Raw genomic sequence first — 22,275 nt, forward strand, 5'->3', positions numbered from 1 at the left:
ATAGAAGTGATTTAATATTTTCCAATAATCTATTCCAGTTAGAGTAATATACTCTATACATATAGTACCGTTTCTTACTGTACACATAGGAAAACAGCATTCCCAAAGAAAGCTGAGATCCTTCATTGTGTGCAGCAACATTTCTAGAGTGGCAGCAGAGATCATTTTCAGTGTGGTGGAGAACACCGTCACACTGGTCCAGTGTCTCCCACAGGGGTTCGGTGGTGGCTGGGATCTAGTGGAGGCCATAACATATGATTCACATTCTCATCACACCATTCAGTGACTCCCTGTGGAGGAGCACTGCTGTCCAGGAAAAGACCACTCCCATCAGACTATGAGTGCTTTTTAGTAAGTTCAATGTGATCACTCAGAACAACTCTGTGTCCGTTTGCCCTGACCCCTCTCTCAACAACATGCCAGCAAATATCCGCCCGCAGCATAACAGAGCCACTGGATCTCTTCACTGTAGGGATGGAGAGGTCAAGGTTTTACTTTAATCTGATACCTCTAAGTAGCTCCATAGGTAGGATAGTCCACGAATGTCTCTAGTCATACCGTATTTTTTAAAACTATAGCCCTCTGAGAAGCTTATAAATAGCTCTGGCTTTCCCCTTCTCACAGGAAACTAGAAAAAGCTCCCTGCTGTACGTGACTCCCCTCTTTTGTACGGCTAAAACATTCATTCACCAATAACAGCAACTCTTTAACCACTTCCCAGCCAATCGCGCGTCCCCGCCGAGGAAAACACCCAGTTCCTGTGGTGTTTTATGTAAAAGGCGGAGACACGGAGAAGCCAGGGGCCAATAGGAGTGCAGCTCATGAATAATGTGTGGGCGGAGACTCCAAGCTCACCAACCCAGCCTCCTTCCTGCATCGCAGGCCATGAGCGTCCCGTCCATCCGCACGACCCGATCGCACCGGGCCAATGTGAATCGCTGACATTTAACCAACGCCGCCGCCCCTTCTTCTTCTCACTCTGCGCTGTTATTCTTTTTATGGACGGACTGCGACAGCTGCCAATGCGTGCTTCATCTTCGTGAAGTTGGGACGAAACTGAAGGGTAAGTGAACATCTTTATTTCAGCCTGCCCGGTGATAATAGAATACATCCTAAGCGTGCACGCATCGGTTCAGGACGCGGCGTCTGTGTTTTTCCGCAGCAGTGATGCAGTAGGTGCTTCATGTCACGTTCGCCCCGAAACTCACGATAGACACGCACACAGGCGTGTTGTTGCTCCCTGGGGTCTCAAGACGTGCCTGTCTTGGGACATTGTGCCCTTTTCCCAGCAATGTGGACCTGCTGAGCAGTAACCACTCTATTCACTAAAAGGGACGTCAGCAAGGTCACGATGGTAATGATGATGATGATGGTGATGATGGTTTACAATGAAATCCTAATGAGGCAGATAGGAACCCCTTCACAGAGCCTGGGGGAATCCCATGTGGATTTCCAGAGAAAGTTTAATTCAGCAGTAAGGTGTTTACGCTCAGGATCGGTGTAAAGCATGGTGATGGTGGAGTGAGGACCTTTCATATCTCGCTATAAAAACACAATCAGAACAGAATCTTCGAGGGGCTACATCCAAAAAATAAGAAGGCAAATTTATGCAAAGCTTAAGTGTTTGGTTTGTCACCAACTTGAAGGCTTCTTCGTCTGTGAGTGCCTGGGGTCAGCCTTGTGTTCAGTGCTATCAGTAGCAGCTCAGCGCAAACACGCTGGAATTTGAGTATCATCTTCTTCCTTACAGTAAAAAAATAAATAAAATTAAATTTTAAAAAAAAATCAAAGCGCAGACAGGATTTTTGTAACATGTGGAAGAGGCTATTGGTCCACAGGCGTTGTCTGCATGCATGAACATCAGCTGATTGCTTTTTACAGTAGCTCATCATCAGCAACATTTGCTACAGGATCAAGTTTATACCTGATCAGTGTCCTTATCTGTTCATCCGTTCTCATGCCACTCCCCACTTTGTGGGGCTCTCTGTCCTGGTCTTTGTGTCCTTGGGCAAGACACTTTACCCTACCGCCTACTGGTGTTGGCCAGAGGGGCTGATATGGCAGCCTCGCTTCTGTCAGTCTGCCCCGGGGCAGCTGTGGCTACAACTGTAGCTTGCCTCCACCAGTGTGTGAATGTGAGAGTGAATGAATAGTGGAATTGTAAAGTGCTTCGGGTGCCTTGAAAAGCGCTATATAAATCCAATCCATTATTATCATTATTATTATTATTATTATTATTTGTGCCAGAAGTTTCATCAGATCTACAAGCAGGAACAGAACACCCGGTTTTGTACTCAAAGTAGAGGACTGACCTTTAAATGTCCAGTACTAATGATGCAGGTGCAGGAGTGCTTGGAAATAAAATGTTCTGTCAAAGTGATGTGCATTTCTGTGCATGTGTGAAGAAGAAGCCCTGTGGTTCTATTAGATGGTGACCCAAGGAAACCTGAAGATAGCACTAAAGTTACTCAACACTTTAGTGCGTTTGTTTGCCCAGGCGCTTGGTTCCTGTGAGAGCAGCTGCAGGTTTATCTTATATCAGGGAAAGAGGTGAAATGTGTGGAAATGAGACTTGTGAAAAGAAGTGAGATATGTTGAGTTTGGATTCCAGTTGTGTAATGTCGTAAGAATGATGCAACCGGGCGTGTTGTTTAATGAAAGCGTAAAGGTTTCATATAGCTATGTGAGGAGATGTTGGTTAAGAGGAAATTGCTCATTGAAGCCGCTTGAGGTTAACCTGGTGATGTTTAAAGATTAAGAGTGGCTTTTGTTTATGATTTAGACAACGTATTAAAAAACTTGACATGCTTTTATCAAAGATGAGGAGTTTAAAATCAGTGTGTGACAGAAATAAACAGGCTGGCAACGTGTATCCAAGTACATGTGAACTGCTTGGAAATAACTGCAGCACATGACAGTTACGTTTTGTGTCTGTGTGTGTGTGTGTGGTTGTAAGGTGTCCCCGTCTCAGCGGAGTGTCTTCTATATTTACCCAGCATGCCGCTGGCTCGAAGCCTGTCTGTCACGTCCCTGTCAGGACTGGAGGAATGGGACGAGGAGTTTGATTTGGAGGATGCCGTCCTTTTTGAAATAGCCTGGGAGGTTGCTAACAAAGGCAAGTGTTTGGTGGTTTTTGAAGATAATTAAAAAAATTATGCCAAAAGAAAATGTAGTTTGTGTTGAATCATGTTATATCTTTCTATGTGTGAAGTTGGAGGCATCTACACCGTCATCCAAACCAAAGCCCGTCTGACCTCAGAGGAATGGGGGGAGAACTATTTCCTGGTGGGTCCCTATGTGGAGAGCAACGTGCGCACTCAGGTGGAGCTGATCGAGCCCACAAACCCCGCACTCAAGCGGACCATTGACAAGATGAACTCCAGTGGGTGTAAGGTACTACCATATGTAAACTAAAACACAAACACCCCTACACACACACACAGACACTGAGTTAAATTTATACGATCCACTGAAGGGCAGTCATCCTAACAACTCGTGGCTGAAGTACTAATAGTTTATTTGTGTATGCATGCAGTGAATGTGCGCTCTAACGCCCAATTAGAGTTCATCTTTCGCTCGTCTTTTACATCTGACGCACTCCCACTCTGCCCAGCCTTCTGTCCTTGACCACAACTCAAAACCCAGTGACATTTCCCCCGCAAAGGTTAAAAGTTGTATCGATGTCTCTCTGTCTCTCTCTTTCACACAAATGCGCTCCAGAAATAGATGACGGAGTGTGATACTTCTAAAGCTTTGTGCTGTGTCATTCTGAGTGTAATGTGGAGATGTGGGAAAAGGTTAGGACTGGTAGCGGTACCCTTTTAAAGGGGTTAGTGCAGCCAGGTCAGTAAAGCCTGTATGGTTTACTTTCAGACACAATTGATGGGACAACAAGAGAGCAAAAGCAGGCTGCAGCAACACTGAATTTGCATGTTTCATATTATGTTACTAGTTCCTTCCCTCTCCTCTGCTCTTTGTTTCTGTGTGCACATGTGGTTTAACAGCAGAGGCATCTGAAGATAACATTACTTATGTTACATTGCTAATAAGGGTGTCCCAGCAACACTCAGTGTGTCTGAAAGTTTGGTTTGTAATGATAGTTTTGTTTAGTTTTGCCCAGTGCATTACAGGTATCATCCCAGGACCCTCTCATTTTCAAACAAAACGTCTAAGGTTTTATGTATCAGAACATAATAAAAATCTATTGATTCTTACTAAATACTGAAATAATTTATATACAACCTGATGAACAACAGTGCATGACATATTCACTGTTATTTTGCAGAAGCAGTGTGGGGGGAAAGAGTGCACCCCGTGACTCAGTAGTTCGTAGAAACAGCAGCAGTAACTTTTAGGGATTGTTTTGTTTTTTGTTTGACATTACCAGTCTCTGATCATGGTTGTGGTGGAATTTTGATCCACTCTTCTTTAAACCGTTGCCTCAGTTCATTCAGCTCTTTGTTAATGTCCCACCAGAGTATTTCCATCACGTTCAGGTCTGGACTCTGACTGGGCCAAGAAAATGCATTGATTCTTTTCTTTTTCAGCCACAAATTTCCTGCCGTCCTTGTAATCATTGTCCCGTTGCAGGACCCATTTTCTACCAAGCTTTAGTTATCGGATATTTGGGCTCATATTTGACCCCTGAATGCTTTGATATACACACGGGTTCATAGTGGACTTCATGACTGCAAGGTGCTCCAGTCCTGGGGTTGCAAATAAGCCCACATCATCAGTCCTCCACCGCCATGCTTGAGAGTCAGTATGAGGTATTTGTGCTGACGTGCTGTGTTTGGTTTTCAACAAATATGATATGAATATATTGAACAGTTTGACCTTGAGGTGAATTTGCTTTTCCACTCATGGGAAGATTGAGGGATTGTTAACACAAACCTGGATGTTCCAGACAAGCAAAACTGGCAAAACGTCTGCTTTTATAGAGCTGCTCACAGTTAATTATCATTTGATTGACTAATTTACGTTATCCTATCAATTCCCATGCAATGTCTTTGTTTTTCATACACTTTCATGCAACCTTTGTTAAATAACTAATTTTTCAGACCTGCTAAAGACTGTAGTAGTAGTGGTAGTAGTTGTGGACACTGAATGAATGGGGCCCAGGGTTGCTTACAGATGCACAAGTGGTGTGGGGGCAGGGTGCTAGCAGTGGAAAGGGGGAGGGGAGGAGGGGAATAATTTGCCTGTTCATGGATCTGTGCAGCCTAAATAAGGCTGAAGGAATGTAAGAAGCTCAATGTCATTTTAAGAATTGAAGATGATGATTTAATTACCAGATGATGTGTTTTTAAAGGTTTATTCATTGCTGGTACAAATTTTAGATCATTAGTTTTGGCGTTAGTGTATTAAACTATTCCACTTTAGTTGCATTCTAAGCAGCATGAATTGCAATTGTAACAACGAGAAATACTCAGTCCAGGCTTTCTTAGATTGGAATACATTTTTGTAAAGACATAGATGTTATTCACTTACGTTATGTTAGAGAGAGAAGGACTAACCAATTTTTTTTTTCTCCCTTTCACCCTTGTCTGTTTTCTTACAGGTCTACTTTGGCCGCTGGCTTATTGAAGGCAGTCCCTACGTTGTGCTCATTGATATCGCGTTCACCGCCTGGTCTTTAGACTCCTGGAAGAGCGAGCTGTGGGAGCTTTGTTCCATTGGCGTGCCATGGTTTGACCGTGAGGCCAACGATGCGGTGCTGTTTGGTTTCCTGACCGCTTGGCTTCTGGGAGAGGTCAGCAGCTCAGACTTAATACTACACAGCTGATGAGAACGGGCATAAAACATAAAGATGGATTATCTGTAGGTCCTCCAGCAGTTTAAAGGGCTCTTTAAAGCAGCATATTAAACTAATCTGAACCCTTTCTTTCCTTCCAAATCCCAGTTTGCAGCCCAGTGTGAGCAGCCTGCGCACATTGTGGCCCATTTCCATGAGTGGCTGGCAGGGCTGGGGCTGGTGTTGTGTAGACAGAGACAGCTTCCAGTGGCAACCATCTTCACCACACATGCTACACTCCTGGGGCGCTACCTGTGTGCTGGAAACGTGGACTTCTATAACAACCTAGCAGAGGTATGTACCTGCTTTTTTATTAAGTATCAGTTCAATAAATAAATAAAGATGCCATCAAGCAGTTGTTGGCTTTGAATGTTTGATTTATATGAATATAAATATGAACTATTTCAAAAAATAGCTGACTACATTATAGACTCTCTGTGGTCTGTCTGTGTTCAGTTCAATGTAGACAAGGAAGCGGGCGATCGACAAATCTACCATCGCTACTGTATAGAGCGTGCAGCGGCACACTGTGCCCACGTCTTCACCACAGTGTCTCAAATTACTGCCATTGAGGCAGAACACCTGCTCAAGAGGAAACCAGGTGTGTAGCAGTGAATTGGTGTGTGTAAGACGGCCGCATGCCTCCAGCTCCCCCTGCAATACTCTGAATATAGAAGTCTGAATATGTAAAATATAATATATATAATATAATGCTTTCAGTGTAGTATTATTTTAAATTAACCCTTAGAAAATCCTTAAAAATCATGACTCATTTTATCTTAAGAACAAAAAAGTAACAGCTTCCCAAAAACCACTTTAAAAGTATTACATAGTAATATTTTTTTCCACTTTAAATTACTCACTCTTTTAAAACTACTTCAGCCTGAACTATACATATCGAGTATTAATTATGCTTTGGAGATTTTTAATCTACCTGACTATCAAATCATCACCTTTTCTCTACTGCCTCACGTTCCTCCACAGATATCGTGACTCCCAACGGGCTCAACGTGAAGAAGTTCTCAGCTATGCACGAGTTTCAAAACCTCCACGCTCAGAGCAAGAGTCGGATTCAGGAGTTTGTCAGGGGACACTTCTATGGGTTAGTCCGCATGTCACAGCGTGTGTAAAGTGCTTAAAAGTTAATGAATTTAGCCAGAAAGGGGAAGTGACAAATCAAGTTGTGTATTTTTTATTTTTTTAAATTTTATGCTGGTGACCATCTGACCATCAGACACCTCGACTTCAACCTGGACAAGTGTTTGTTCCTCTTCATCGCTGGGAGGTACGAATTCTCCAACAAAGGAGCCGACATCTTCTTGGAGGCTTTAGCCAGACTCAATTATCTACTGAGAGTACGTATGTGTGGCTGTGTTCACAGATGTGCACGTGTTCACAGATGTGCACATGTGTTCACAGATGTGGAAGGAGAAAGGTCAATCCTAGGTGTTTCTTTTTAAAAAAAAAAAAAAAAGATAAAACAAAATCTAACTCCAGTGTCTGTATGGTCCATCAAAGGTCAACCACAGTGACGTGACAGTGATCGCGTTCTTCATCATGCCAGCTCGGACGAACAACTTCAATGTGGAGACCTTGAAGGGCCAAGCAGTCAGGAAGCAGCTCTGGTGAGGTTCTTTACAGATGTAGTTATTCATTTTGAACTTAAGGGAGTAATGGATTTGAATTTTTATTTTATTTTATTTAATTTTTTGTCCCTGGCAGGGATACTGCTCAGACTGTGAAGGAGCGCTTTGGAAAGAAACTTTATGAGTCACTTCTGGTGTAAGTCGACCCCTTTTTAATCCTGCCGCTTAAAAACTGTAAGATGTAAAAAGATAAGTATTAGACACCCAGCTTATTACAACAAATATCTCCTAATAAATAGTCCCCAATAAATGTGTCCATTAAACTTGGATATACCTGAATTTGTAAAAATGTTGAAATCTTATTGGTTTTATTAAATTCAAACCTGCTAAATATTTGATTTTTTTTTTGTCACCGCTTTGCTGTGAGTTTCGTTTTAACATTAACTCGAGCTTTTTCTTCAGTGGGCAGCTGCCAGATGTGTCGAAGATGCTGGACAAAGAGGATTTCACTATCATGAAGCGTGCCATCTTTGCCACTCAGAGACAGTGCCAGCCTCCGATCTGCACTCACAACATGCTGGAGGACAGCAGCGACCCCATCCTCAACTGTGTTCGCCGCATCGGCCTTTTCAACAGCTCTGCTGACCGGGTCAAGGTAGGTCACGTGACAGGAGGTGACCGCTGGAAGATTCCCTGTCACCTTTCTGGGATTTCAGTTGTTAATTTATTTTGATTTATTATTTTTAGTTCGTGAGGTATCATAGTCACACCTGAAAGAAAAAAGTGTTTATGTGAGCATGATTCTGTAATTTAATTTTTTCCTCAATCTGAATTACCCCTCATGCTGCTGGTTCTGGCAGTGTGCCCTATCTGTCTGTAACACTGAATTTCTTCTTCATCTGTTAGATTATCTTCCATCCCGAGTTCCTTTCATCCACCTCTCCTCTTCTTCCAATGGACTACGAGGAGTTTGTAAGAGGTTGCCACCTTGGCGTCTTTCCCTCTTACTATGAGCCCTGGGGCTACACACCTGGTATGATTCATTCATGCTGACAAGGTGCATCTATGTGTGTATTAATATAAAAGTACTAATTATTGTTTCCCTGTTTATCAGCTGAGTGCACTGTCATGGGAATTCCATCAATCTCCACTAACCTGTCAGGTTTTGGCTGTTTCATGGAGGAACACATAGCAGACCCAACGGCATATGGTGCATCTTCATGCCTTATCTTCTAAATTCTACTGTTTTTCAAAAGAAGTCCTCTTTTTAAGATAATCAGGAAAAACTGCTGCTTTTTCGCTTTGCAGGTATCTACATCCTGGACCGCAGGTGTCGGGGAGTGGACGAGTCATGTAACCAGCTCACTTCCTTCCTGTTCCAGTTTTGCAAGCAGAGCCGCCGCCAACGGATCATCCAGAGGAACCGCACTGAGCGTCTGAGCGATCTCTTGGACTGGAAATACCTCGGCAGGGTAACATTACAAATCCTGTTGCACATCTCTGGACCCCCTCGGCCTTCATTGTCTTTGTTGTTTTCCTTCTTGATCAGGGATGTCAAACATAAGGCCCACGGTCCAGAATCGGCCCGCCAAAGGCTCCAGTTCAGCCTTTTTGGCAGGTTTGGAAAATGTGAAGGGGGGCATACATTTTTGAGCTTTTCCTGCTGTTAAAGTCCTCCCCGTGGCCATTCATACTACAAAAGTAATTGAGTAATATATAAACAATTAAATGACAAAAGGAGAAAAAAAAGGAACTATCTACTATAGAAATGTATGCTTTTACGTTTGGTTCACATTTAAAAAAACATAATTACTGAACAGTCTACACAATGAATGAACAGAACTTTTTCTGTGATTTTACACATTTATATCTTATGGTTTAATCCAAAGAGACGCGCTGACAGGCTTTTCTTTATCACGAGATGTATTGTTGAAATTGCACTTCTCTTTCTTATGTCTCAGGAGTTAAATGTGTATTTAAAGTTCTTTAGACTGACAGACAGGAGAGTTTCACTCGTCGGCCTTCTTGAGCTCAGTGGGCTGTGTGTTGCCCACCATCTAACGTCAGATCAGATCCTTGCTCTAGATTTTACTTAAAGTTCTTTAGTTATTGAAAGAAACTCCTTCATTGGAGTTTCTTGTGTATTTCTCTACTATTTGCAACAACGAGTCTCACAGATAAAATCTTTACAACAGTTTTTTTTTTATTTATTTATTTTTAATTTCTCCTTCTTTTCTGCATTAGTATTATATAGCTGCCCGCCACATGGCCCTGGCTAAAGCCTTCCCTGACACCTTCATATATGAACCTCAGGAGACAGCCCAAGTAAGTTAACTTGTATTTTTTTTTTTTTTTTAATAGACACAGTATTTAAAACAAATGTGATTTTTTTTTTTCTTTTTTTTTTTTTTAAGCATCCTCTTCCTGTTTATGTTTTTAATACTTTCACTCCTGTCCTCAGACCGCCGGTTTCCGTTACCCCCGACCAGCCTCAGTGCCACCATCTCCAGCCCTGTCCCGCCACTCCTCCCCGCACCACAGCGAGGCTGAAGACAACGAAGATGACGAGCGCTACGACGAGGACCTGGAGGCCGAAAAGGACAAGGTGAACATCCGCCAGCCCTACACGCTGCCTATGAAAAACAAGTCCATTGCCATCATCGGGGCCAACGGGAATGGCGACGAGGTGACGAGCGAGAAAAACTGAGACTGACGCACTGCTGCTAAACCTCACTAGTGAAACTCTTATCTGTGGTTCAAGTTGTCCGTGTAGACGACTGTGGCTGCGTGAACGCGTGTGACGAATTTAATATTGGCATGTTGTGACAAAATGCATTACTGTCAGTGTCTTCCCAACCTGTGCGTACCTCAGAATTTTTAAAAACAGTATCTGTCAGTTTGATATATTTTGGTATTGTTTCAGTTACACCAGCAGTGTGACCAGTAGTTTGCTTTGTGGAGTAAATGCAGCAACTTAAAAAAAAAAAAAGGTTAACTGACAGATCAACACAGGCGAAAACGAATCAGGATTGCTGGATTTTTGTAGAATACTAACAGTGAGTAACATGGATCTAACAGAGGATCATTAATATTAACAGCAAACTGTGGAGTCGGATTTTATACTTGATTCAAACGTAGGTCGGGGCTGGGAGAACAGCTTATCTCTCCTTTTTTTTTACCAGCTTACCGTCTCTACAAGTTCAAAACAGGAAGCTTCCTGTGAAAAAGCCCACACAGCAATATTATGCATTAAGAGCCAGAAAGAGCATCTGTTCTTTTTGTCGTTTTCACTCGTGCCCCACGTGATGTGACAACCATACAGTGCTTCACACTTGACTTTCTACCTTTTTGTAGCATTTTTTTTCTTTTCTTTCTTTCACGCGCCTTGTTTTTTGCATAACCTCTCAAAATAGAAACAAAATGAAGAGCACACACTGATAATGCTGAAAATCCTCTCGTTCTGAGAATAGTGTCGGCTTGTGTGTGAGTGTGTTCTCATTTTGTTTCTGTGCCTTACAGTATCACAGTGTGTCCACTGTACTCCTGCTGTGTTTGTGCGCGCTTGTGTGTGGAGATTATTCCTTGGTTCGCCTGTTTCAGCAAGTATTTATTTGTGAAATGAAAAGAGGTAAGACAGAGGGGAAAGGGTACTGTGTCCTAAGATGGAAACTGTGTTTACAGGTAGAAGACCTGACAGAGAGAAACGGCTGAAAAACAAGCTACTGTATGTCTTGAGTATTTGTTTTGGAAAAAAGGAAATGGTTTTGCCAGCCGTATACTGTCACTATCACTCCATTTCTCACAATCTTGCACCAGATGAACATATAATAAAATTTAAATATCTATATACACCTGTTTGGTGTTTTATAAACAGTAACGGGCTCTTCTTTCATTGTGTTTGTGCAGTTTATTGGAACAAATATATCCAAAGATTTGCTTCTTTGTAACATACTGATCTTATCTACACAGCATCTCCTTCATAAATCATTCAGATCAGCTGAAATGTTGCAGTGAATCCTCTTCTTCCGTTGTAGGTAATCCTCCAAAGTGCTTGGCTGTTTCAGCACAGGTAAACTCTGCCCCCGTGACCTTTGCAAACTGAGAAAAACAAGAACGTAAAAATCTGAGTCTTCACATGAAAAACATAGTGATACACACCGTACTCCACACTCAAAGAGGACCTATGATGCTATCACACTTAATATAATCCCCATTTATCTTATGTTTGGCCTCGGTGCAGCTCCCAAGTTCATAAACTAAGAGAAACTTCCTTTAAGGCCTTTAAGGCCATCTGTGAGCCAGTTTTCTTTCTTTCTTTTCCTCTTGGAAACGAAAGCTTTGAGCAGCAGGTGTCATCATGGGTTTGAAATCCTTTATTCTCATGGTGCATGTGCTGGAGATGACTATAATAAATATATGTGCATTTACTAGCGTCATAAAAAGCCATAGAAAAAACTGTAAAACTGAATACTTTTACAGTTTTATACTTTAATATGAGCACTCACCATTGTAATAGTGTTGTCTGTGTGTGTGTGTATTATGGAAAAAATTAATGAAACACTTAAACCACACATAAGATATTAATATGAGTAATTGAGTGAGAGCGAAATGATTCAACAACGGTCACCGGAAACCAGCCATTAATCATTTGGAGCCTGAATTTAAAATTACAACAAAAAATGAAATCACCACCGCTTTCATCATCCAGGAACAGCTTGCACGCTCTGCACACATGAGGTCAGGCATTGTCCTGCACCACGAGGAACACAAGGCCCACTGCACCAGGTCTAAAAATAGCTCTGAGCATTTCATCCCTGTTTATAACTACTTTAAGGAGTTTGCTGTGCTTAAGTACAATTTGGAGGTGTTTATGTTGACATGATAGATACCTTAAAAGGGTGACACAGAGTGCTTTACATCAGAATCACTGAAAAAGTGTTTGGCAGTCATTTAGGACTTACTGAGTAAACTATTCCAGAAAGAGCTGTAAGTTGCGCTGCCAGTAACAGCCCCGAGTTTGGCTGGATTCCTCCTCACTGTGTGTACTGAGAAACCATCAGGCCCAGTCACCTCCACTTCCACCACATGGTAGTCTCTTAACCTGCGGCATGAAGGTACATGAAGCTGAAGATGCAGGCAGGATGTAAAAGGTTTCAAACAAACAATCCGACTTTTAGAAGCACTCACGCTGTATCTGACACAATCTCTCCCTGGACACCAGTGAAGCCCAGTGTCCCTGCTGCCACTGCTGCTGCCGCCATGGTGTTCACATTGTTAGGAGCGAGTGGGCACAACTCTGCAACGGAGCCTCTGAACAAAACACGCCTGCCTTCTCCCTCCGTCCAGTCAGTGAGGACGTCTCCTGTCAGCCGAAAGCAGGAGGGATGCTTGGACATTCTGATGAACAAAGCCTAAAAATAAACCATGAAAGGAAAAAGCAACATTAAATCACTTATATGTTCATTTCCATGGTTTTAAACACTGTGGACTATCCTTGTTTTACCTTTATTTTCCCACTGTCATTCAGCCTCTGGATGTCCTGGCCTCCCCATAATGCACCACTGGGGACGTAGAGAGTCCTGCCATACTTCTGAGCAGCCTGACTCAACTTCTGGTTCAGATCAGGATCAGCGAGGGCAGATGGAGAGCCCACCTAGAGGAGGAAAAAAACGAAAACAAAGGTGCAAAACAAATGATGAAGTGTCGTTGACTGAAGTAAGACTTTGCTGGGGTTAATCCTGAAGCATATGAAAGACTATTGTCTGCAAAAAAGTGAACATTGAAGTATAGAAATGAGCATTTTCCTTATTTGCAAAGCAAATAGGCAATTTAAATAGCCAGATGCTCTCTCTGCCATCCTATTTCTGATGGTTGAGTAAAAGTTATGATTAACATTAATAGTTTGTTTCTCTATGTGAGGAATGAGTAGTTTGTGAGAAAGAATTGTGCTTAACAGTCAAATACTTTTGAGGGGTCAGTGAAGAGGACAGTGCAGGACTTTTCTCTAAGGAGGAGAAAATTGAATAACAATCAGCTGGACCAAGATGGTGATTGTTTACAGTTGAATGACATGATATTCTGTCCATTTTATGTACGCTCACAGTACCTTAAGGCAACAGTACCTCAACTGACCACTCGTTAAAACCAAGATATGCAGAAGAGCATCTCTCAATGCACAGCTTTGAAGCAGACAGGCTTCAGCTGCGGAAGACCACATCCTGTCAACTAAGAACAGGAAACTGAGGCCACAGTTTGAACATATTCACCAAAATTAGTCAAAAGAAGATGCTGCCTGGTCAGATGAGGTTTGATTTCTGCTGTGACATTCAGATGGTAGGGTCCAATTTTGTCGTAAACAACATGAGAGGATGGACCCATTCTGCCTCGTATCAGTGGTTCAGCCTGATAATGATTTAATGGTATGAAATCATAAAAATGACAGATTTAAATCAAACTGTATCAGTCAATTAAAATAAAATCTGTCAAGTACTATAAATAAAATATAACATTGGAAGAATCTATCAAAAAAACAAACAAACAAACAAATGTACCAGCTGTTTCACTGAAATAGCAAAATCAGAAGTAGCTCACCATGAAATGAGACTGAGACAGAAACTGGAGCCCAAATTCTTTAACTATTTGAGGATGGCACACCTCAATAATCACATCGCATCGCCTGCAAAACACAATGATTATTCCTCAAAGTTCAGAAGGGAAATTCCTGAAGATAAATACAGCACATGTTTATAGCGTTCCTGATTTAATACATAAAAACACGTGTGCACAGAACAATCATGCTGTGTGGACGTGGGTTTTTAATGCTTATGCACGTGTTTGCACCTTTCTGCAAAGGACGATAGATCCCCGAGTATGAGTTCAGAGGGGACTAAACCACTGAGCTTGCCAGAATTCCTGTTCCAGACAAAACCCAGAGTCAAACCGAGGGCAGGTCCATCTTTATGGATCCTCTCCACTAGGTACTGACCTAAATTGCACACACATACACACACATGCACACGCTGTCAGGAAATAATATACAGCAATTTAAAGAGTGTTTGCCTGGGATTTAAAAGGGGAATTCCAACCTAGATGTCCAAATCCTACAACTCCAATCCTTAAAGAGGAAGAATCGGTCGCCATAGCTGTACAAAGGAAGCAAACAAAGCTGATAAAAGCCCAGAGTGCAGTCGCAAAGCAAACCAATACACATGCACACATATACATGTCTATATTGACCTTAAGCCCTACCTGATATCAACCCCTTCTTGCACAGTTGCTGCATTTATTACTCTATACACCCAGTAAACTTATACCCCCTCCAGCGTTGTCCCACACCTTGAATTTCAATAACCAGCCCAGAGCTGCAAGAACTGTGTTCAGGCAAAGCAGAAAGTTTGACTCAGAGTAGCCTGTAGTTAATCATTGTTGCAGTTCTGTGAAATTATTACACGCAGGGCTCCTCCTCCATCTGCTTGAACTTAAATCTTAGCTTCAGAAAAATGTAATTGTTTGAAATTTTCAAAACAAAATCCAGTCAAGACGAGCACTGAACATCATTGAACATACAAAGCATTTTATTCTTCCTCTATGTTAGAATGTGTTTCATACTTTCTTTGATCACAAACAAAAGAAATGTGTCATATTCATCAGTATCTATGAGCAAACGAGCCCTTTCCTTTACTTTAAATGTGAAGCACTGGAAACTGGATGGGGATTTGGCATAGCGTTTTTCATAACCATCCACATTTCTTGGAATAGTTGCCACAAAAAAAACCCAGTACTGTTATAACAAATTTACAGCTGTTTATTAAAGAATCCGATCCTTTCCTGTAAAATGAACTTTTTTTTTTTCACATTTGTTTTATGAAACATTGAGACATAAAATGTCTCAACAACAACAATCATCAGGTTTTGTCAGTTTCCTGATATTAAAGTTTACATTTCACAGTGATTACACCTGCACAGTTCAACTTTGCTCCTTCTGTGCTGATGTCACCAACGTAATCCTGCTGGTGAGGTCAAGGGTGAGCAATTTGACCAGCAGAACTCAAAACAGGGAGCGAATTGATTATCAGAGCGCAATCAGACAGTGACGATCGGTCTAAAGTTCATCGACATGAAACGCAGGCAGATTGAAAGACACGACAGAGGTTCAAGGCGAGGGGTCCAGGAGCTGAGGATCGTTGGAGCTGAGGATCGCTGGCAAACAAGACAGTAAAGACACTTTTATCCTTCTGAGACGTCTCAGCAGTGCTGTTTGAGAGAAGATGGACATCCTTGAGACTCACGCCTATCACAGGCGGCAGAGGAGAAATAAGGTACAGTTCACCTCCAAAAACAGCCAGTATTTCTTTATTTCTAGCAGCACTTTGCTTAGTGAAACCAGATGGAAAGGAGATGTTTGAAATCATAACTTGAATCTACTTCTGTACAAAAACTTGATGCATCTCTCCCTTTTCTTTCTTTTTGTCCATTTCTATCAGTCCTGTGCTCTCTTTCTGTCTCTCTTGCCTTTCTTTTTGTCTGCAGCTCTGTACTTCTACCTTTGGACTCCTGCTTCGCCCCCGTCCATCATGTCTGCAGGTGTCAAATCTGCACCAGTACTCATATTGGCTGCAGTGGTGCTGAGCTGGAATGGAGGTCAGAGTGTCCTAGGTGTGGTGGGAGGACTGGTCTTCTCTGCTGTTGGTGACTGCTGCCTGGTGTGGCCTGAGCTTTTCCTGCATGGTAAGCGCTGGTGGTGGATGAGTTCAAAAAATTGAGCATTTTTTTCTTTTATGAAAGGTCTATTGCTTGCACGTGCCTCATTATTGTAAGAAGTATTTGTAATAGTTACTTTCAGAGAGTAAATTTAACACTCCAGGATTCATAAATTGCAAATCACATGCCCATTATGTCCTCAATATCTGTTTCAGGAATGGGTGCATTTGCTGTGGCTCACCTGTTGTACTCAGTTTCCTTCCTGTCCAGTCGTTACACAAAAAACTCCTCTTCCTGCTGGAGCTGTTTTCTCTATCTGATCCTGTTTATGGTTGGAGGAGGTTATTACACATTTTTATTTCCATCTCTGCAAAAGGACCCAAACTCTGAAGTGCTAACTCCAGCTGTTGGAGTCTACTTTGTCTTAATTACTCTAATGGGTCTATTAGCAGTTAGAACTGGCAACATAGCAACACTTTTAGGAAGTCTGAGCTTCATGGTATCCGACGCAACGCTGTCTCTGCAAGTTTTTAAGGTGGTGGCACCAATGCAGCACGGTACTACTGTTGTAATGGTGACCTATTATCTGGCACAGCTTCTAATCGCTGTGGGTGACATGCAAGCAGTAGAGGACACGGATGACTTTTCAAAATGGAAGAGGTCCTAACCAGTATCCCTGTTGTACTCCAAAAGCTTGTACTACATTAGCTCTCCATTTCCATAAATATTTGCTAGAAGTGGTTAAAAAAACAACAACAAACAAACAAAGAAAAGGAAATACATTCAATTTGCAATGTTCTAGAAATGAAAGAATTTATTTCCAAATGAAATGGAAAAACATTCAGTAAACTTCTGTTTATAATATTTATATTCTGTGATTTACTGATCAAAATATTTTCTTTGACATCCATGTTTACATGTAGATTGTGCATATGATGGCATGATGTGAACTGCTTATTATACTGTATGTTTATACACGTAATCCCATGTTTTATTAACAGTAATAAATATTATGTCAACAGCTGGGAGTTTTGTTTCAAGAAAAACTGAAAAGAGACAGGAAATGAAAACTAAAGCATACTATAATAAAATAGATTTAACTAAATTCAGCATTTGTGTTCTGCCAATTAAAATAGAGTACTATACATACTACCTTTAATGGAGATGCTTGGGATGACAGTTAAGATATTAAGAATGGCAAACATTGGACTGAAATAGTTGTTTTATACATTACAATATACAGTACAATTATTTACACAGTAAAATCCAGGTACTGGATCACGTGCAACTGTCTTAACAGACCAAACAACAACAACAACAACAACAACAACAACAACAAAAAACATGTCCCAGCTCATGAATGTTCTGTTATCTTTTCATACTGATGCCAAAACATGTCAGGGTATAAAAACAACAACAACAAGCAAACAAAGAAAGAATTAGAAAATCAACGATCCATCCCTGTGTCATCTGACTGCTGCCTGGAGAAACACATAACCCTGAGTCGCTCACAGAAATCAAGTTCTTCCTGTTGGAAACAAACATGTGACTTTAAGAGGCAGAAATCGAAGATTCAGCTTATTTTTTTTAATTTTCAGTCTTTTAAACTTAAAAAAGAAAAATCTGTTCTATATCTCTTTATTGTTTACAACTAGTTAGCCTTTAACCACAATCACCTCTAGTTTTACATGGAAAAAACACATTTCATGACTGAAATGAAATTTTGTAGCATAATCACAACATTTCTATCGAGTTTTACGATCTGATTCTCAGGCACATGAATTACCTGACTTTCTTCTTTGCCTTGGAGCTCTTTGGATCTCTGTCTGAGTAATTCCTCAAGGCCCAGAGCAGGATTCCTGCAGTCATTGAGCCCTTGTGGAAAGTCTTCGACCAGACTACACCACCATCAGAAACAAGGACGGGTACAGTTACTAATACCATCCATGAAATAATGTCAGATTTTCAGTATCATAATGAATGTTTCTTACCAGCAAAGGGCACCAAGCACATGTTCATGGACGGGTGAATGCGGTGTACGGAGAACTGATACCAGCTGCTGTACCATACCCATGGCGACAAGTGTGTCTGCGGGGGAAAATAATCAGGAATATGTCTGAGTTTATGTATATCAAGCCATGTTTTAAGAAAAGCTTGCAAAAACTTTAGATAGATGTTTAAAGAGTAAACCAATTAAATATCCAAAGTAAAAAATCTGCTGTGGTTCTTCTTGTTATGGTCTACTATGTATGTGTAGTTAAGAATAAAATAGTTTTTCCCAGACAAAGGTAGCAAGATCAGTGAGAAACACACATACTGCAAGGATAAAACTAAAAGGGAGAAAGTATAAAAGTTTTAACACGAGATTTAATTGTTAAAAAAATTGTTTAAAAACTTTTTATGTTATTTTACCCTTTAACTGCAGAACTTGCCATATTGGCGACTAATCATGGATGAAGAGCAAAGCTGCAAATAAAATATCTTCATTTTCCACAGAAAAGGTGTCTCTATAAGCTCTATAACCATGTTGTGTCTTAATAAAAGGCTACAAAGTGTTGTATTGTCAAAGTAAACCTACTGGTACTGGTGCAGGTTTACAGCGCTATCCTGTCTGAATGTCCTTCCCATCCATACCTTTCTGTTCGGGATGTGACATCAGCAGATTGAGCAACAGGAAAGCCGACTTGGTTCTGAGCTTCTCGTTCTCTGACTGCATGCCTCGCATCAGCACTGAGAATCCATCGTGGGACAGGAAGGCCTGGAGACCTGCCTCCTGCTCTCGAACCAGACCTATGATTACGACAGGACACAGTTTTGTTGAGGGTTGTGAAGCACAGAGCTGGGACAAAGAGACGGTGCCATGTGTCATTTGGCACTAAAGAAGAAAGCAACAGATAATTAAGGCTTAAAGTTGAATTGACAGGAAACATGAGATATAACAATATCATAAACACAGGTGATACAGTTGGGAGGCTGGCCACTAAAAATAGCTGTTGAATAGCCTGTCCATCTAAAACATCAACTATGGGAACCAACTGTTGACCGCACTAAAATTCGCAGACTGTGACATGGACAATCCGAGGTTCTGGATCATGTATGTGAAATGACTGATGTGCAGCAATTGGTTGCAGGCTTGTTGTCATGAAGCTCAGTTTTGAAGCATGCGTGCGTTATGGCTCTACTCACATGAGACAGCGTAAAGAGCTTTCACCCTGACGGTGGGGTTTGGGTCAGAATCTGTCAGCTGCAGCAGCTTCGGCAGCGCCCCGATGCTAAGCAAGTGGAACTGCAGCTGTGGCATGTTCTGGGCACAGGAGGCAATGAGCTGGGCAGCACGCCACCTCAACCCACTTTGGGCATGATTAAGATACTGGGAGACGCACAACTCCAGCCCACCAAGGGTCATCAGGTCTGCAGAGGACAGGATGCAGTGAGCGTACAGTGAACACATGCTGTCTTTAGTGTGCCCTCTGCTCTAATACCATTTATTACCTCTGGCATTGTCCAGATTCTCACACAGCTCGGACAGCATCTCAAAGGCCATTTCCCGCTCATCGTCCTCATCATCATCTTCCCTATCTTCCTCTCCACCCCTCTCCCTTTCACTTCCTTCTTTGCACAGAACAGCCAAGCACTGCTTCATCTGCTCCACTTCATCCATCTGCCCTTTGCACAGTTCTGTAAGAGCTTCTCTCAGCCATGTTTTCCTCTGGAAGAAAGGCACAAAAAAAGAGCAGTTTGTCATGCTGAATTCAAATTCTCTGATGTGATACCTCCAAGCACGCATTAAGAAAAAAAATAAAAATAAAGGATGTGGACATCAGTGTCTTACTCAGACACATGAGATTTCAAGTGATGTGCAATTATATATTACTGTACGAAAGTCTTGAGTCACTCCTCATTTCTTTATATTTGACTTCCAAGAAAGTCTTTCTTTGAATTTTTAAGCAATAGTTGAGCAATAACTCTCCAGGATTTCCAAAGGTCTTTCAAAGTTTTTCTTTCAACATTGGCTTCTTTTTTTAAAAACTGACTTTCAGTCCAGTCCTTCTACCTGACCATTTTTAGAAGAATGCTTCTTTGTTTGTCTGTTGAACCACTTGACATTCAAGCACAAAAAAGGCATCAAACTTAAGAGACAAGGCCATTGCTGTGTCTACACAAGACAGAAAACTTAGCAAAAAACAGTTTAACATTTTATCTTTAAACATTGTTACAATTTCTTTAATTAAAATTTAAAAAAAAGTCAAAGTTTTTAATAGTTTGAAACAGTGTTTTAGAACCAACACAGTCATTCCCAGAGAGCTGCAAGGTGTGCAAGGTTTCCTGAATTTGAGGAAACTGCACAAAGGGAGGACACAAGAGGAAGAAGCATGCCTGAAAAACCATCTACAGCAAATTAACAGTATACATAGCACTGTAGGTTTAAGATATCAAGCCCCTAAGTAGTATCAGTTATTGGCTGACAATTGAATAAAAACATTTGTGATAGATCAAGCTAAGAGAGAACATCATTGATGGCAATGCCATTTATTTACTTATCAAATTTAAAAGTGTTGTCAAAGATATCCCCTTCCTACCAAAATACTGAGGACTGAGTGGGGTGGGGGGCTGCCAGCAGTTCTGATTGATATAATTTCTATACCTTGTTCACTACTTAAATTAAAAGTTTTCTGTGATCCAGTTTTGTCCTGTTCATTTCTGGCCACAATGTCCGGCTTTCTGTTTGAATGCAGTATTATACTTTTGTCTCTCAAAGCACTCTGAAAACTATGAAAATGTGATATATCAATAGTTTATGGTGGGATGTTTTGCAAAGCGGAGCAACACATGTTGCTACTGTAAAAACAAAAGTATTTATTATTGTTGTTGTTATCATTTTTGGATCTACTCTACTACGTTATTATTATTATATCCCCACGCAAATGAGGCTTTTAGTTGACTAGTTGCTCATTCTACTTATTTAAGCCTTAGTTCTGTCAAAGCCACATTATGAAGCTATGCTACAAGCATGTGTGTCCTGGTGTGAGCTACAAAGTCGACACCCAACAGTTTGTGTGGTCATCTGGCCTGATCCTGCTTAGGGTACAAGTACGTACCTCTTCTGACATGGGTTCAGGAGGGGCAGGACCCTCTGCAGCGGATCCAGCCTCCACTGCGAGCTGAAGGACCCCTTGGAGGTTCTGGGGATGTCTCCTGGTCTGTCTGTCTTCTGACATGGTGTTAACAGCTAAAGGGTAAAGTGGAGAAAAGAAAAAAAAAATCAACAAGACAACTAAAGGAAGATTTCAAAATAACCTCAGATTAATTTAAGTGTACTAACAGTGGTACCAGGTAAAGCCCCACAGTTTATATACCAGGATCATACTTTACTACAAACATACAGCTCTGCTAATAATGCAAAACCTGCTGCTAGCCTCTTATAACAAAGGGTATTATTACCCACTTACCTTTAAACCGACTCCAAAAGAACGTAAAGGTAACAGACAAAGTTTCTCTCTGAGCTCAAATACAGCTCTCTCCCTCTATAAACACAGAAACGTGAAAGCGCTGGAACGTTCTAGCTAGCTCTTCATCTCACGAGTGGCAAGGGGGGCGCCATGTTTTACCGTAAAAAGTAAATCAAACGGGCAAGCAAAGTCATTTTTGGATACTCTTTGCTCTCAAATCAACGTCATTTTAGACTTTCCATTTTTGCTTTAAAGTCAGCTTTTCAAAATTATAATGCTGAACATCTGACTGACAGTATTACCTCAATATTTAAAAATTCATAGACGCAATTTTTTCCTATACTAGTATAGTTACGGTAATCCAGTAACGCTGGTACGCACAATTTACAAAGAGAATTAATTACATCAAAATAAATATATGCAAATCCCAGAAGAAACGTGTCAGAAGAAACTAAGGCATATCGATTGCGATATGTTTGGTATTATTTATGTATCTGTTATAAAATACACACACCTTAATAATGAATGTAAAAAATAATATTTGCCTTTTAGATATCAGCAAACATATTATTAACAAACATTAAGTTCAGGCTACTTGGGATTGCTCTCTTATTTTTATCATAATAGCTACATAACTCATACTTTCTTTAAATGGGTTTTAGTCTTTTGCTTAGTCTAATATAATAACATACAATAGTAGTATTAGTAGTAGTTACATTAATAGTTACTGTTTTGCAATGTGAAC

General features: G+C 41.1%; 4 protein-coding genes across 6 annotated transcripts; 2 read left to right on the forward strand and 2 right to left on the reverse strand.

Annotated features, from left to right (window-relative positions):
• The first annotated feature begins 855 nt into the window (after positions 1–855).
• Positions 856–11,257, forward strand: gys1 (glycogen synthase 1 (muscle)). 2 transcript variants are annotated; one of them, XM_084926316.1, is made up of 16 exons: positions 856–1,063; positions 2,957–3,115; positions 3,212–3,393; positions 5,561–5,752; positions 5,903–6,088; positions 6,251–6,395; positions 6,779–6,896; positions 7,029–7,149; positions 7,313–7,419; positions 7,517–7,576; positions 7,843–8,035; positions 8,287–8,413; positions 8,495–8,590; positions 8,689–8,852; positions 9,625–9,705; positions 9,842–11,257. In XM_084926316.1, exons 2-16 carry the CDS (start codon positions 2,998–3,000, stop codon positions 10,085–10,087), a joined length of 2,136 nt encoding a protein of 711 aa, XP_084782442.1. In that variant the 5' UTR covers positions 856–1,063; positions 2,957–2,997; the 3' UTR covers positions 10,088–11,257. The 2 variants fall into 2 exon arrangements, with proteins under 2 accessions (XP_084782442.1, XP_084782443.1); XM_084926317.1 differs by having other exon boundaries at positions 2,997–3,115.
• A 20-nt stretch (positions 11,258–11,277) lies between these two features.
• On the reverse strand, positions 11,278–14,741 carry aspdh (aspartate dehydrogenase domain containing). 2 transcript variants are annotated; one of them, XM_084926321.1, is made up of 8 exons: positions 14,629–14,741; positions 14,466–14,522; positions 14,221–14,365; positions 13,972–14,056; positions 12,884–13,033; positions 12,568–12,791; positions 12,342–12,481; positions 11,278–11,478 (listed from the first exon to the last, which is right to left on the reverse strand). In XM_084926321.1, the coding sequence occupies exons 1-8, from the start codon at positions 14,660–14,662 to the stop codon at positions 11,441–11,443; spliced, it is 873 nt and encodes a 290-aa protein (XP_084782447.1). In that variant the 5' UTR covers positions 14,663–14,741; the 3' UTR covers positions 11,278–11,440. The 2 variants fall into 2 exon arrangements, with proteins under 2 accessions (XP_084782447.1, XP_084782446.1); XM_084926320.1 differs by lacking the exon at positions 14,629–14,741 and having other exon boundaries at positions 14,466–14,604.
• A 201-nt stretch (positions 14,742–14,942) lies between these two features.
• tmem86b (transmembrane protein 86B) lies at positions 14,943–16,795 on the forward strand. The gene is made up of 3 exons (XM_084926322.1): positions 14,943–15,698; positions 15,864–16,107; positions 16,296–16,795. Exons 1-3 carry the CDS (start codon positions 15,648–15,650, stop codon positions 16,745–16,747), a joined length of 747 nt encoding a protein of 248 aa, XP_084782448.1. The 5' UTR covers positions 14,943–15,647; the 3' UTR covers positions 16,748–16,795.
• Positions 16,796–16,876: 81 nt separating this feature from the next.
• hspbp1 (HSPA (heat shock 70kDa) binding protein, cytoplasmic cochaperone 1) lies at positions 16,877–21,694 on the reverse strand. The gene is made up of 8 exons (XM_084926319.1): positions 21,531–21,694; positions 21,180–21,310; positions 19,573–19,789; positions 19,267–19,491; positions 18,715–18,870; positions 18,072–18,168; positions 17,867–17,978; positions 16,877–17,608 (listed from the first exon to the last, which is right to left on the reverse strand). The coding sequence occupies exons 2-8, from the start codon at positions 21,297–21,299 to the stop codon at positions 17,528–17,530; spliced, it is 1,008 nt and encodes a 335-aa protein (XP_084782445.1). The 5' UTR covers positions 21,300–21,310; positions 21,531–21,694; the 3' UTR covers positions 16,877–17,527.
• Positions 21,695–22,275: the final 581 nt, after the last annotated feature.

This window comes from Perissodus microlepis, chromosome 4 (assembly GCF_051167445.1).
Source record: "Perissodus microlepis isolate ML-2025 ecotype Zambia chromosome 4, ASM5116744v1, whole genome shotgun sequence".
NCBI classification, from domain to species: domain Eukaryota; kingdom Metazoa; phylum Chordata; class Actinopteri; order Cichliformes; family Cichlidae; genus Perissodus; species Perissodus microlepis.

Bases quoted from the DNA above. Each gene is read 5' to 3' on its own strand.
- gys1 (XM_084926316.1), top strand. From the start codon at position 2,998: ATGCCGCTGGCTCGAAGCCTGTCTGTCACGTCCCTGTCAGGACTGGAG. The intron at 6,396-6,778 runs GTGTGTAGCAGT...GTTCCTCCACAG, and splicing joins CCTGCTCAAGAGGAAACCAG to ATATCGTGACTCCCAACGGG. The intron at 7,577-7,842 runs GTAAGTCGACCC...CTTTTTCTTCAG, and splicing joins CTTTATGAGTCACTTCTGGT to TGGGCAGCTGCCAGATGTGT.
- aspdh (XM_084926320.1), bottom strand. From the start codon at position 14,604: ATGTATATGTGTGCATGTGTATTGGTTTGCTTTGCGACTGCACTCTGG. The intron at 14,057-14,220 runs GTGCAAACACGT...TGTGTTTTGCAG, and splicing joins CTATCGTCCTTTGCAGAAAG to GCGATGCGATGTGATTATTG. The intron at 13,034-13,971 runs GTGAGCTACTTC...TTCCTCCTCTAG, and splicing joins TGTCTCAGTCTCATTTCATG to GTGGGCTCTCCATCTGCCCT.
- tmem86b (XM_084926322.1), top strand. From the start codon at position 15,648: ATGGACATCCTTGAGACTCACGCCTATCACAGGCGGCAGAGGAGAAAT. The intron at 15,699-15,863 runs GTACAGTTCACC...CATTTCTATCAG, and splicing joins GGCGGCAGAGGAGAAATAAG to TCCTGTGCTCTCTTTCTGTC. The intron at 16,108-16,295 runs GTAAGCGCTGGT...TATCTGTTTCAG, and splicing joins GCCTGAGCTTTTCCTGCATG to GAATGGGTGCATTTGCTGTG.
- hspbp1 (XM_084926319.1), bottom strand. From the start codon at position 21,299: ATGTCAGAAGACAGACAGACCAGGAGACATCCCCAGAACCTCCAAGGG. The intron at 18,169-18,714 runs GTATGGATGGGA...TTTCCCCCGCAG, and splicing joins GTCACATCCCGAACAGAAAG to ACACACTTGTCGCCATGGGT. The intron at 17,979-18,071 runs GTAAGAAACATT...ATGGTGGTGTAG, and splicing joins GTGCTTGGTGCCCTTTGCTG to TCTGGTCGAAGACTTTCCAC.